The following is a 15,349-nucleotide window of genomic DNA, read 5'->3' as shown; positions in this document are numbered from 1 at the left end:
GTGCAGCTCCCGACAGAATATTAAAAACACAATAGAACATCAAACATTAAAAACTTCCCTAAACAGATGTCTTCTAAAAGTCCCATAGTTGCTTATTTCTTTGACATCTGATAGGAGGGCGTTCCACAGGGTGGGTGCCACTATCGAGAAGGCCCTGTAACTTCACTTCTTGCAGTGAGGGAACCACCAGAAGGCCCTCGGAGCTGGACCTCAGTGTCTGGGCTGAACGATGGGGGTGGAGATGCTCCTTCAGGTATACTAGGCCGAGGCCGTTTAGGGTTTAAAGGACAGCAACAACACTTTGAATTGTCCTCGGAAACGTACTTGGAGCCAATGTAGGACCGGTGTTATATGGCCTCAGTGGCCACTCCCATTCACCAGTCTAGTTGTAGTTTCCTGGTCACCTTCAAAGGTAGCCCCACGTAGAGCACATTGAAGCAGTCCAAGCGGAAGAGAACTAGAGCATGCACCATTCTTGTGAGACAGTCTGCGGGCAGGTAGGGTCTCAGCCTGCGTACCAGATGGAGCTGGTAGACAGCTGCCCTGGACACAGAATTGACCTGCACCTCCATGGACAGCTGGGAGTCCAAATTGACTCCCAGGCTGCACACCTGGTCCTTTTGGGGCACAGTTACTCCATTCAGGACCAGGGAGTCCTCCACACCTGCCCACCACCCCATCCCCCCAAAACAGTACTTCAGGTTGAGGATTCAACCTCAAGCCAGTCATGTCCTCTAAATGTGGCCTACCTCTCAGGGCAGCTGTGAAGACAAAAGCAGGGAATGTACAAAAACATTGTAGTGTTCTTAAAAAAAAAGTAGTTGAAAGGAGAGAGGTTTCACTGTGTACATGTTTATAGGTATGCTAACTACTGGTCCTGACCTACTTGAATGTGAAGCGCTTTGATAAATTTATGGTGATATATAAAAGTAATGCTTTTGTAGAAATACACAGGACAAATCTAAAATATTCATCTAAAACAAGTTTAATAAAAATTGTCAGGAGGGGAAAAAAACCAAACCCCTCTTTAGTACCCTGTATTACAAATCAACCCACAGAGTCCAGACTTGTGTGGTGAAAGAATTGCTTTCTTGGAAGACAATATATTTCAATATAATTCTAGAGGCAGGTTTAGAAAGGAATGCAGAAAATCATAACACTACAAAAGAAGCGAATTACAAGCAGCGTCTTGATGTCCTTGGCAGAGCGAGCAGGAATATTGCAATAATAATAATAATAGAGGAAAATGTGCATAAAAATACCATCTTCCATACCCATTATTCCTCATTTCACAATATACTTACCTGTCTGAGGTGGTGGTGGGGAGAAACAGTTTAGCAACTGTCCTGTTAGTGATTCAATGTAATGTGTGTGTGAATGTGCCTAATGCAAAGGGATTTATGTAAATAAAAGTGAAATGATTTATAACAGGGGTCCTGCGGACAGTCCAAGAATCAGCATGTTTTTACATGAGTAGAATGTGTCCTTTAATTTAAAATGCATCTCTAGGTTATTTGTGAGGCTTGCCTGGTGTTTTTACATGAGTAGAATGTGTCCTTTTATTTAAAATGCACCTCTGGGTTATTTGTGGGGCATAGGAATTTGTTCATTCCCCCCCCCAAAAAAAATAGTCTGGCCCCCCACAAGGTCTGAGGGATAGTGGACCGGCCCCCTGCTGAAAAAGTTTGCTGACCCCTGATTTATAATAATGTTTGTGAATATAACTGAACATTCAGAAGGCTGCAGATTCTCTATCCCTGAACTGCACAGGTCAGTTCACACATTATCCGCTTGGTACACAGAAAGGCTTTTAACACAGGAGGTATATTATTATGGGTTGTAATCAATGCCAGTCCTACTTGACACAGACCTATTGAAACTAATGGACAGTCCTATCTTAGGTGTCTTAATTCCACTAGGTCTACTCTGAGCAGGAGTCGCATTGGCAATAACCCTATACGCAAAGATCACACATGCTTGTGGAGTATAGTGCCACATTTGCATAGGGTGTGCATGTGCTGGGAAGCTGGAGTCAATCACATAGCCAGATGCTCAAACAATCATATGGTCCTCTCATGGGCAACTTAGGTACTAGCAGTCTAAGAACACCTTAACCATCTCTTCCACCCTTGGTGTACATTAAGCCATAGTTTCCCCTGTGCGTGTATCGTGTGTCTAGCAAGAAATGATGCACAATGGGAAGTTCCCCGCCATAGGTTCCCTCCCCATCTGGGTTCTTTACTGTGCCATAAGGTATGTCACAGAATATTCATAAGGTTTGTCTCCTGCATGACTTCGCCGGTCTGTAATACAGTGTGAGAAGGCTGTGTGTCTATACAGTTTCCCTCGGGCACAGATTCACTTGGGTTCGAGATGACCAGATTCTGAACCAAAGTTTCCTCCTCAGCCTGAGCGTACGGCCTCAGTCCTGCGTGAGTCCTCCCATGCCTGACAAGGTGCGACCTCCGATTGAAGCTTTTCCCACAGTCCGGACAGCAGTACGGTTTTTCTCCTGTATGGATCCTCTTGTGCCTAACAAAGTGCGATCTCCAGTTAAAGCACTTCCCGCACTCGGAACACTTAAACACCTTCTCTTCTCTCCGGTTGCCCACGTCCGTTGTAAGGAGGGAGGGACCCTTGTGGCTTTCATCGTTGCCACTTCGACATTTGTATGCTGTACCTCCCGCAACGATCCCCTCGTGGGCATTTGCGCCGGTTAGATAAAACGGGCTACCACGGCTGCAGCTCGTGTCATTGTCCACGCATCTGTGGGTCTGTTCCTGCACATGGATTCCTTCTTGTGGATTGACGCTAGTCATGAGAAGGGAGCAATGACTGTAGCTGGTCTCCGTGTTTGGCCATTCATACAGCTGGCCCCCTAGATGTGCTTGCCCGTGCGAATTCATGCCTGCAATGAGGAGGGAGCCACGACCGTAGTCCTTCTCACCCTCTAAGCCTTTGTAGGGCTGGTTCTCTGCAAAGAACTGCTCGGGCGGATTCACGGTTCCAGCAAGGAGGGAACCGTTTTCATAGCTCGCTCTGCTGTCTGGCCATTTGTAAGGTCGGCCTCCGATGTGGGTTGCCATATGGGTGTTCAGGTGTGACCTCCGGTTGAAGCACTTCCCACAGATGGCGCATTTATATGGCTTCTCCCCCGTGTGGATTCTCTCGTGTCGGAGGAGCTCGGAGGTCTGGCTAAAACTTTTCCCACAGTCGGCGCAGGAGTAGGGTTTCTCTCCTGTGTGGATCCTCTCGTGCCTCATCAGCTTTGACGACTGGTTGAAGCTTTTCCCACAGCTGAAGCACGTAAACGATTTCTCTCCTCTGTGGGCGGTCTCGTGCCGAAGGAGGTTGGACCGGATGCTAAAAATCCTCCCACACTCTGCGCATTCGTAAAGTTCTTTTTCCAGGTGGGTTCTCTGGTGTCGATTCAGTTTCGACTTCTCGATGAAGCTTTTCCCACACTTTGCGCACTTGTAGGGTCTCTCCCCTGTGTGGGTTCTCTTATGTGTGACAAGGTGCGACTTCCAGTTAAAGCTCTCCCCGCAAATGGGGCACAGGAAAGGCGTCTCTCCTGTATGGAGCCTCTTATGTGCTAGAAGGGATGAACTCTGCGTGAAGCTTTTCCCACAGTCTGTACAGGAATAGGGCTTTTCTCCTGTATGGATATTCTCATGTCTAATCAGAGTGGAGGCGTGACTGAAGCTTTTCCCACAGTCCGAACATTTATATGGTCTCTCTCCTGTATGGGTAATCCCGTGTCTAATAAGGTCCGATCGGAAGCTAAAACTTTTCCCGCAGTCGACACACTGATACGGTTTCTCTCCGGAATGGGTCCTCTGATGCCTGTTACGATTGGACCGTTCGGTGAAGCTTTTCCCGCAGTGCACACATTTATATGGCTTCTCGCCTGTGTGGATTCTTTTATGTGCCAGAAGGTTCGAGGCCTGAGCGAAGGTCTTCCCACACTCATTGCACGTCCTTGGGCCCTGAGTTTTGCGGATTCGCTTTCGTGCTGGGCCTTTGCAAAGATCCTGGGAGCCACCCCCATTAGGAATGGCGCTAGCCCTTCTCTTTGATAGGTGGTGGTCCAGCTCCTTCTCAGCCCTGTGATGATTTAGCACAGTCTCTCTTCTCTCAAGGCACTGGGAAACTGCTTCTCCTGCTAATCCCGGTGATGACCCTGTTTGTTTTTCTTGCTCAGAACTTTGCATCTGCATGTCCTGCCCATCACCTGTTAGAAGAAACAGATAATCATGACCTGATGCTAATTAATTACTAATAAAATAAATAAATAATAATATTTATACCCCACCCACCTGACTGGGTTTCCCCAGCCACTCTGGGCGGCTCCCAACAGAATACTAAAAACACACAATAAAACATCAAACATTAAAAACTTCCCTAAGTCAGATGTCTTCAAAAAGTCTGAGAGTTGCTTATTTCCTTGACATCTGCTAGGAGGGTGTTCCACTGGGAGGGTGCCACCACCAAGAAGGCCCTCTGTCTGGTTCCCTGTAGCTTCACTTCTCGCAGGGAGGGAACTGCCAGAAAGCCCCCGGAGCTGGACCTCAGTGTCCAGAAATTAGTCAGGAGATTGGGGGGGGGGGAGTGACTGAATGGTTTATAACTAGTGGAATGTCTCCAAAAGTAAACAAATGTATCTCAGCTATTGGCAAAAAACTTAAAACTATTTGCCTGGTCCAACCTGTCTATGCTATTATTATGTGCTGACAAAAATACACCATTTATATTATACCTTCCCGAGATCCGGTTATTCTCTTTTTTAAAAAATTGCACTTTGCTTAAAGATAGCACAATGTTTCGCAAATGTTTTATAATTGCTTTTGTAGTAGGAAGCCAATAAAAATTGAATTACTGTAAAAGGACGACAGAAATGAGTTGGGAGAATACAGCTGTGGCTTACGAAATCTCATGCCGCAATAAGGCTGCAATCACACACACCCCAAACTACGGTGAGAGTAAGCCTCAGTAAACTCAGTGGGAGTTACATCCAAGTAAATACACATAGGATGGCACAGATCCCTTTCTGAGTCACCCAGGCAACTCCTAGCGAGGTTGTTTAGCACCTTCTGTTCATAAACTGTCCTGGCTTGCTTTCCAAGGAATGCTAGCTACTACCACAAGGTACATTTCATGCGCTGGGTTCTAAGTAAGAGGCATGAAATGCCCCATGGATACTTCTCTGATAACACAGGTGCTTTGGACCACATTGTAGCTGCACATTGACCAAGTACCTAACCAGTTTTATACTCTCTTATGAGAGAACAAGGCTGGAACATCGTTATGAAAATATAAAATAAATCTAGAAAGGTGACTTTTGACACCTGTGTTCCTATGATTACAGAAGACAAGATGTATCGCGGGGATGGGGAACCCTGGGCCTCCGGAGATCAGATGTGGCCCTCCAAGCCTTTCTATCTGGCCCTCAGGACCCTCTCCAGCAACTTCCCCTCCCTTCAAACACTCATCAAGCATTTTGTGTCCTTAAACTCTGATAATGCCTCTTGCCTGCCTGGCTAGAAGACAAGGGTGGGATGTGGGACTTTGTGCCTATGGCACAAAGGCAAATTTTACATCTATTGCTGTGTCCAACATTGCCTCTGGTCCCGCCCACTCCTGAGATGTCCCCATCCCCACCTCAAAACGATAAGCATTCTCATTGGGTTGTTTTGGGGTCCCCTCCTCAGTTTACCTACCCCCAGTGCCTTTTTCTCTGCAAGTCTTGGGGGGGGGGGTCCCCTGAGCCTGCCGACAGCTCCTTCTTGTTTGCTGGCAGTGCCATATTGGCTGCCCTAAGCGTCAACACACACACCACTGAATGTTGCAAACAGAAGCAATTATACATCTAAGACGACCCAGATATCTACTGAGAAAGGATGAAGGGCTCTTTACCCAGAAAGGCCACATTCCCAGCACTCTCCGGCATGATGCTGTTGTGCAGGATTCTTTGATCTGGATCCAGCAGTGTCCCTTGATCGCTGGCGAAATTCACTGGCACCTGAAAGACAACATTACTGTCCAGTGAGGCTTTGTGCAACGCCTGATTTTCAACCAGATATGCTTGTAGGGCTAAACTCCAGCCTAGCTCACACCAAGCACGCTTACACAGGGTTAGAAACTCATATATAAGCTAGGCGCCAAATGGCTCCTGAAACCAAGGTTGCAGTCGCCAAAACGGAATGTCTAGTTGCCATTTTGGGGCAAGACGGCGCTAAAGTCTTATTTTCCAAATGACGGATGGATTGTGATTGATTCCCAGTTAAACGTCTGGCTAGTTCAGATGACAACCTTGACCTAGGGCTCTTCAGCTTTGAGAACTTAGAAAAGCCTCTTGCGGCGGTCCTGACAGACCAGTGAGCTAAAGGGATTGGGAAGAAGGAATAAAAAGGAAAAGACTGAATGGACTTTGTGGAGTTACACTGTTTTAAAAAGCTTTTAGAGGTGACTGTAACGGTTTAAGAAGAAACAATGCAGCCAGTTTGTGTCAAATGTCGACGGAGGAACATGTAGCAACCACTTCCGTTTTCCCAGGCAAGTGTTGACCTTGAACGGTTTAGAAATGTCAACAAAAGTTTATGCACCTGGATTTCAACAGAAAGTTTTGGAACTGCTCTGGGAATTGAGAGTGTGCCATGATATATTACAACAGCGAGAAGGAGAACAAGCGGAGGACAACATCACCAACAATTCAACATTAGAAGAAGACATTGATGCCAATGATCTGAACGACAGTGACTTTTTACAGTCTGAGGACAGTAGAGTTAAGTCGGAAAAGCCAGAGGAAGATATCAAGGAAACTGAACTAAAGGTCGTTGAGAACTCAAAACAAGAAAAACGCTACCAGGAGGGAAAGCAGGAAAATGTCCAACAAGATTGGTTTGGGTTTAGAGTTCCTACATTGGGGAAAAACCAGAACTTTTTTGGATCCCAGAACATTTACAAAGTAACAAGTGTCCAAAGAAAGGGAGAAATCCAGGGGAATAGAGCTGTTCGGGTGGTAAAACATTTCAGAAAGGGGGTGGGATGAAGTAGGAAAGATTTTCTTTGTTACCAGGACGGATAAAAGGATGGGAAAACTGGATTGTGGACTTCGGACCTTGCTGGAATGGAAGGGACTGGCTGGGACGGGGAGGGGGGAGGAAAAAAAACACAATTGAGAGTAAATGGAAAAATCAAAAATTGGGAAGATAAAAAGAAATTAGAGGTACGGAGGTACCTGGAAGAAATTGTGGCAACGGATGAAAAGACGGTTAATTTTATGGGAAGTTAGGAGAAATAATCAATCAAGAATATTAGGAAAATAATTGTTGAGGGGTGAATATTAGAAGGGTCGGTTGGGCTCTTCGCCCCCCCATTTCTCCCTGGCCTTCGGGGGACTCCTGGTGGCAGGGGGGGTCACTGGGGTGGGGTGGGGGGGAGGGAGCGCAATTCGAAAAAGAATTGTTTCGGAACCTCCCTTGCCCCCAGGGACCCATCGTGGCAGGATGGGTCCTGGGGGTGGGGTGGGGGGATGAAATAATATTAAAAGAGAATTCGGGGGGAAAATGGACAATAAGCAAAAAATAAGAGTGGGAAGTTGGGAAATAGAATAGGGATTATGAATAGAAAACTGCTTTATTGAGATCTTAAAATGCAAATCTGGAAGGGGGGAGGTAGGGGAAGCCAATATAAAAAATGTGAATGAAGAACGAATATATATATATATATATATATATATATATATATATATATATATATATCTTTTTTCTTTTCTTTTCTTTTCATTTTTCTCTTTTTTGTGGGGGGGTGGGGATTTTTTTCAGGGCAAGAGAGGGAGGGATGGGGGGGCTTTTTTTCTTTTTTCCTAGTAGAGATGTATGGATAGATAGTGGGGTGGATACTCTTCTCTGTCTTGTCTCGTAACCCGGAGCCCACTGGTGGCAGAAGAGGACTCTGGGGGAGGGAAGGGGGGGAGGGGGATAAACCCCAAGTATAAAAATGGACCACCTTCAACTATCCGCCCGGCCCGGGACCATCTCGTGGCAGGAGGGGACTCGTGGGGGTGTGTGGAAGAGGGTGGAACGAATATGATTTGTGTCTCTTATGTTTATCTTGTAAAACCAATAAAAATTATTTAAAAAAAGAAAGAAAAGCCTCTTGATCCAGGGACAGTCCACATATATATTGGCCTATTCCGACCTTTTTTTCTTATTGGTGTCTGCTCTTGCTAAGGCTGCACAGAAAAAGCAATTTGGTTCCAGAAATCCATTCTGCTTGTGCAGATAAAATATAACTGATAGAATTCTACAGGGTGGGGGTATTAGTGTGTGAAAACAGCTCAGATCCAAGGATCCCTAGATGGTGGAGATGTCAGGTGCCATCCTGGCACCCAGGCATCTTCACTTGGTGACGAGTAGTGAAAAGCCAGGTGCAAAATGTGCAGTGCAGAAAGCAAGCAGCCATGGGGCTAACACGTTCATAGGAATCTAATGAAAATGGTTCAGGATCACATCTGAGCTCTATGTATTTTTGTATCTTTGGAAAATCTACTATGGCTGGAGACAAATGAGATTATCAAAGTAAAAAGCAACAATTTGGCAATGTGGAGTGCTCCTGTTCAAGGTTCTAGCCAAGTTGCCATTCCCATTCCCAGCAACAGTCAGCATTCCATGGAACTCGCCAAGTCGTCATTGAGGTGTTTGTGGGAGGGCCTTAATTTCATTTCATTTTAATAACTTATATAACACTTAATGCAACAAAAACCCCTAGCAGTTTACACAAATGAGCACAAGCAAAAAAATCAATACCCAATATCAAAATACAATAAAAAAATTAGCAAAACATTAAAACAGAAACACTGACATTATGTCTGTGATCTGCTAAAAATATTTTGAAGGAAAGACATAGTGACCCACAACCCTATATGATCACTGGCAGCGAAAGCAATATGCAGATGGGTGCACAAACTATCTTCTCTTGAGGCAGCTTCCTGTGTTCCTTTCATGACATAATTTAAGGGCATTAATTTGAGAACTACAAACTCAAGGAGTGATTCTCCCTCCCGTTATTTTAGTAGCAAACTCTGTCCATGAAATACTGGGCAGAAAAAAATGACTCAGTTCTTAGATCCCAGCAAGTCCCTCTCTCCAAGTTCCCGCCTCGTAAAATTTCTTTTGTGCTTCTGAAAACCTTGGTGTTCACCCAAGTTGGCCGAAAACCTCCCCCTTGAGTGTGGATGCTGCTGTTTTGGCTACATAAGGATCCACATTTGGAGAATGCGTTTGCCATGGGTTGTATGAGACTTAGCGCTAAGTAAGCCTGTCAGCACAAGGGGTTTTGCTTGTGCAACAGGACTCCCCTCCCCTCCTCCTTAAACCTGTTAAGGGGTTCCCCCCCAACCCTCCAGAGCAAATTTGGGGAGGGTGAAGAATGAGGGGGGAATCCCCTTGTACAAGCAGAAATCCTTTTGCTGTGGGGCATTTTAGCTGGCCACCACCTTATTTGCTTACAAGATAATGCTTAAACTGCAGGCATAGTGCAATCAATCACTCTCTTTATTTCCATCAATGACCAGTATTGGCATGGTGCAACTCAAATCCCCAAGATCAGATAAAACCCAACTAAGGAAAACAACAGCCACAGAGCTAAATACAGTACAAGCTGCAGTCACCATGGGCTATGAGTTCATTTATTGAAATAAGCCCCGTCAATGGTGAGGGATGGTGAGCATTAGTCAAAAATGTGCCAACGGCTATAGCTTTCCCACCCCTGACTTAGCATCAAAAAATATATAAATCTGTATTTTAATTGTGCCTTTAGTCTGTAATACCCTTCAGCATTTTATACAGTACATAGTATTTTAATAGCTGGATTTGGTTCGTGAGCTTATGTTATGGGATGCCTATATCACCTCAGTTAATAAAATACATTTTTTATTACTGCATGAATTGCCTTTTGCATAAATATTAAGGCAATTTACAAGCATTTAATTAAAGCAACCTAAAATAGGTTTAAAAAGAAGACAAATAAGCACCCAAGGCAGAGACCATATATATCTATATCTAGCTGCGAAAGCTTGTTGAGACAAAAATGTCTCCGATTGTTTCCAGAAGCTACAAATAGTTGGCACCTGTCATCTTCAGACAGGGGTGTTCCCCAAAAACAGAAGCAGTCACAGTGGGAACCCTGCTCCCAGTTGCTTCTGATATTTTAAGAACTTCCAGTGGAGACTCTCCTGTAGAATTTAGTGACCCCATGTAAGGCGTACGGAGGTCTCCCCATTATTAAACAAAAACAACAAACAGCTCACATCCCACTTCGAGATCATCTCTCCTATTTCAAAAGCCCCTCCCCCAATGCAGGTCCAAACATTCCCAACAAGGACCGCCCAGCTATCCATCCATCCGCTGCCCTCTTCCGCCTTGACCCACAAAGACTGTCCGTTTAAAGCGCATGCCACCCACCAAACAAACAAAAGAACCCTGGAAGCTGTAGTTGACCGAGATGCTGGGAACTGTAGCTTTGTGAGGGACACCTCTCAGGATTCTTGGGGTGTGTGTGCTTTAAATGGGTTCGCAGCCAAAGAAAGGCAGAGAGCGAGGCAGCATCACCCTAAACGCGCCCCGCTTGCTGGGTTGCACGTGGTCTCTTTGGAGACCCTGCCCAGCGCCGGAAAGAGCGTCCTGTCTCGGGCGCAATGGAGTCGCTGGGAATAGGAAGGCCGAGGCCCCCGCTCTCCCATTTCCCTGCCCACCTCCCCAAGTCCCTTCTCGCTGCCTTACTCCATGCTGGCACCCTCTGTTCCCACGGCAAAACAAAACAAACTCCTCCTCTTCCTTCGTCTTTCTTTCTTTCTTTCTCACCCACATCTAAAGTACTGATCCAGCCCAGATCCACTCGCTGCGTCTTGGAGAGAGAGCGCCTCTGGATGCAAAATAAGTTCGGGAATCGAGGGGTTTCTTTTCCCTCCCGGGGATCTGTTGTCTCTTTGCTCTGCTCAACCCTGCCAGACTGAGCAGAAAGGATTCCGGAGGGCAAACTCCTCCCCTCTCCTCGGTCCCAAGGCAGGAGTTGGGGACCATCTGGTCATCGATCCAACAGCCAAGAAGCGTGATTTGTGGCGGCCCCAAAGACTTCTCCCCCAACAACCCACCGCCTTCTCAACCGACCAGCGCAACCCTTGTCTGCATCTAGGACGGCAGCCTAACAGGAGCAGATGGTGTTGCGGGTGAGAAATCGAAGCTGATGCGCAAAACTGCAGCAGACTCTCAGCCAAGTTCAGAACGAGAAAGGAGGCATTGCCTTATCAACGCGACCAGGAAATGTTTGAAAGGCTGGAGGCCAGGTCTGTCAGCAGCTATTAAAGGTAAAGGTAAAGGACCCCTGACAGTTAAGTCCAGTTGTAGACGACTCTGGGGTTGCGGCGCTCATCTCGCTTTACAGGCCCAGGGGAGCTGGCGTTTGTCCACAGACAGTTTTTCCGGGTCACTTGGCCAGCATGACTAAGCCGCTTCTGGCGCAACAGAACACCGAAACCAGAGCAGCGCACAGAAACACTGTTTACCTTCCCGCCGGAGCAGTACCTATTTATCTACTTGTACTTTGGTGTTTTCGAACTGCTAGGTTGGCAGGACCTGGGACCGAGCAACGGGAGCTCACCCTGTCATGGGGATTCGAACCGCCGACCTTCTGATCAGCAAGCCCAAGAGGCTCAGTGCTACTAGAAGACGCCAAATGGAGCCTCCAGGGCTGGTGACAGTATATCTCCGAATTACCAGATTGTAGGAGCAAAGAATAGGGGACAGCTGCACCATTGCACAAGGAGAGTCCCAGTCCTGTGTTCTGTTCCACAGGGGCCAGCCAGATACATATGGGAAACACAAACATGACCTGTACATTCCCTAGTGTGAAAAGATCTCAGAAGCATTCCCTTAGCTCATTTTATTATTATTATTATTATTATTATTATTATTATTATTATTATTAATATTTATTGATCACTTTCCACAAGATGGCTCAAAGTGACTCACAGATCTACAAAATACAGAACAAATTGAGCATTGATTAAAAAAAAATTTACACAGGAAAAATGCAATTAAAAAAAACACACGCTAAAAGTGCTCATCCAACAACTATAATAAGGACTAAGATGACTCTCGAGGTCCCTTCCAAGTCTACAATTCTATGATTCTGTTAAAATTTCCTACCTCACTTCACTAAAAAATGAACACCACGCTTTCTAGTTTACAGGAAGCCATAATTTGTGAAGCAGGTTATGGTGTGGTGTAATCAAATGCATGCAAACTTATAGAGTTAAATAATTAACAGTTATTTGGGATATATTGCAAGGACTTAGCTTTTTGCCCTTGCTTTTCCTGACCCAGAAGATTGGACCCTGTTTTATGTGCTTGAAATCCCCAAGCCCGATCCCTGAAACGTAACGTAAATTGCAGGCTTACTGTACTTAAAATATCATCTGAAGGAGTGTGCACGTACATGAAAGCTCATACCTATGACAAACTTAGTTGGTCTCTAAGGTGCTACTGGAAGGAATTTTTTATTTAAAATATCAAGCAGTAGTTGTTGTTGTTTAGTCGTTTAGTCGTGTCCGACTCTTCGTTACCCCATGGACCATAGCACGCCAGGCACTCCTGTCTTGCACTGCCTCCCGCAGTTTGGTCAAACTCATGTTCGTAGCTTCGAGAACACTCTTAAAAAGCTGTTTTTCCTCCAATATATGGTAATGGCCCAATGGTTTGTGCACATCTGAGAACCTCCCACTGAGACTTTTCATGATTTATTGAAGTCCAGGAGTCTGGGCTGCTCTCACCATAATGCAAAATGAAGCATCGTTTGGGGGAGGAGATTCAAAGGAAACTTAATCTCTGTGCCTCATTATTTAAAAATCAGCTGGAAGATAGGAAGCCTGCCTTATACAAGGTTGTGTTTCCTTTTTTTACCCACCTAGCTAGGCCTGGGTGATGGGGCCCTTCCATCTCTACAGTTCTATGATTCAGTCTTTTCCTGTCCTTCCTGGGTATATAATAGAATCATAGATGCCACAAGGAGCACAGGGAGATAGATGCTCTGTGGTTCACCAGACAGCCATTAGTCTCTACGTACTAATGCAGTGAAAGACTGCAGAAACCCCCTACCCTACACAACTGACTCCACCACTTCTACGATTTATCAAATTTAAACCTGTATATACTGTATACCACCCTTCCTCCCTGATGAGCCCAGGGTGGCAAACAAACGATAAAACAATAAAAACATATTAAAAGCAATTCCAGCATGCAGATGCAAACTGGGGAAGATCTCAGCTTAAAAAGCTCTGATTGTCCTAACAAGAGAGAATTTGGGTGCTCGTTCGGATTTCGGGGCTTCCTTCAGACACCACAACTTTCAATATATAGACGTTGCACACCTAAAGAGGCGGGGACTTCTGGCTCCTCCAATCAGAACGATGGGGTAAGTTACAAACGAACTTTGCAAATTCCTACAACAATCCTGCCGCACCAGAGCGGACGGGGTGGGGGGGTTGGAGAGAGAGAGAGAGAGAGAGAGGGGGGGGGAGAGAGTGAGAGAGAGAGAGAGAGAGAGAGAGAGAGAGAGAGAGAGAGAGAGAGAGAGAGAGAGAGAGAGAGAGAGAGGCCTGATGGGAAATGCAGTCCAATTCCCCTTTAGGGACCAAAGGATCTACCCAAAGGAGAACTACATTGTGCAGGAGCATAAGGAAGGAATAGTTTTAAAACTCGAGGTGTCAGAGATCGTACCCCTTGCGCTGGAGAATTGGAGAGGTCTCGTTTCCTCTGTCCCCCAAATCTAGCTGGGGAAACAAGCAATGTTTGTGGGGGGGGGGGAGGAATGCCAGACAAGAGAAAGAAAAGGTGATACTGAAATGGGATGAACTTGAAGCCCAGCCGCTAGTCCCTAGGAATGTGAACGGCTCGCCTCCCCCCCCCCTGGCTCCTAAGATACACATTTTGTCCTGGTCCTTTCCAAATTTCTCTATAGGGAGGGTTTTACTGCCGCCGTCCAGAAAGGAGCTTGTTCAATTGATGCGCCCCCGTGTTTCCCAGGCAGCTGAGAGCTGGGTGCAAAATGGGCTTTTGCTTGGGGAGTCTGTACCTTACATCGCGGTGTTTGCGGCGCTATTTCGGGAAGCTCAAGCCAAACGGGTCCCCTTTTGGAGAGGTCACAGAGACGAGACGAAGAAGACAGGCCAGATGGAGTGAATAAACTGCAAATCAAGAGGGGAGGGGAGGGAGAGAGAGGAGAGAGAAAAATTTCCTGGCTCTTATTATGATACAGGGACGTGTCTCACGCTCCTGGCACGAGCATGCGCGCTCGCAGCCGCCGAAGAGCCTCTTGTGCCCTTACTTTGCCCACACGTGCCTTTTGTGATGCTGCGTTCAGGGGAGGGGGGGTGGAAGGTGGCCGCATTTGTGCATCGTCAAAGAGGAAATTCAGCACCCAGCCGCCCCCACCCCCCCGGGAGGAAAGAGAAGGACAATAGAGGGCACAGATTCCCAAATACTAATTTGCATGGGGAAATGCAATTTTGGAAATAATTGCTGTCCAGTAATTTGAATAGGGCAGTCACAGTGGGGGTGATTTGCGGCATGTGCGCCTCCTTAGTCAAGCCCTGCTGCTCAGGGGAATTTCATCATCATCATCATTATCATCATCATCATCATCATCATCATCAGTGATGACTGGGTTGCCCCAGCCACTTGCTCTGACCTTAAAAAGGCAGAGACCCAGCGGTGGAAAACCACTGAACAACTATCTCATGTTAAGAAGACATCTGAAGGCAGCCCTATTTATGGAAGTTTTTAATAACTGATGTCTTAATGTATTTTTAATCTTTTGTTGGAAGCCGCTCAGAGTGGGCGGGGTATAAATAATAATAATATAATAATAATAATAATAATAATAATAATAATAATAATTGAACCTCCAGATCTCTGTGCTACAGTTTCCACCATTCCGTAGCTTCGAGAACACTGTCCAACCATCTCGTCCTCTATCGTCCCCTTCTCCTTGTGCCCTCCATCTTTCCCAACATCAGGGTCTTTTCCAGGGAGTCTTCTCTTCTCATGAGGTGGCCAGAGTATTGGAGCCTCAAGCTTCAGGATCTGTCCTTCCAGTGAGCACTCAGGGCTGATTTCCTTCAGAATGGATAGGTTTGATCTTCTTGCAGTCCATGGGACTCTCAAGAGTCTCCTCCAGCACCATAATTCAAAAGCATCAATTCTTCGGCGATCAGCCTTCTTGATGGTTCAGCTCTCACTTCCATACATCACTACTGGGACATATGGCAACCCTAAAAATGGTTCAATAA

At 46.0% G+C, this 15,349-nt stretch overlaps 1 protein-coding gene across 1 annotated transcript; it reads right to left on the bottom strand.

The window, feature by feature from the left end:
- Positions 1-1,015: 1,015 nt before the first annotated feature.
- Positions 1,016-14,253, bottom strand: LOC118080981 (zinc finger protein ZFP2-like). Its single transcript, XM_035107062.2, has 3 exons — positions 14,134-14,253; positions 5,917-6,022; positions 1,016-4,234 (listed from the first exon to the last, which is right to left on the bottom strand). The coding sequence occupies exons 2-3, from the start codon at positions 5,948-5,950 to the stop codon at positions 2,259-2,261; spliced, it is 2,010 nt and encodes a 669-aa protein (XP_034962953.1). The 5' UTR covers positions 5,951-6,022; positions 14,134-14,253; the 3' UTR covers positions 1,016-2,258.
- Between the last annotated feature and the right edge of the window lie 1,096 nt (positions 14,254-15,349).

This window comes from Zootoca vivipara, chromosome 2, assembly GCF_963506605.1.
Source record: "Zootoca vivipara chromosome 2, rZooViv1.1, whole genome shotgun sequence".
NCBI lineage: Eukaryota > Metazoa > Chordata > Lepidosauria > Squamata > Lacertidae > Zootoca > Zootoca vivipara.
Note: the sequence above shows the minus strand (reverse complement) of the source record. Positions and strands in the feature narration are given on the sequence as shown.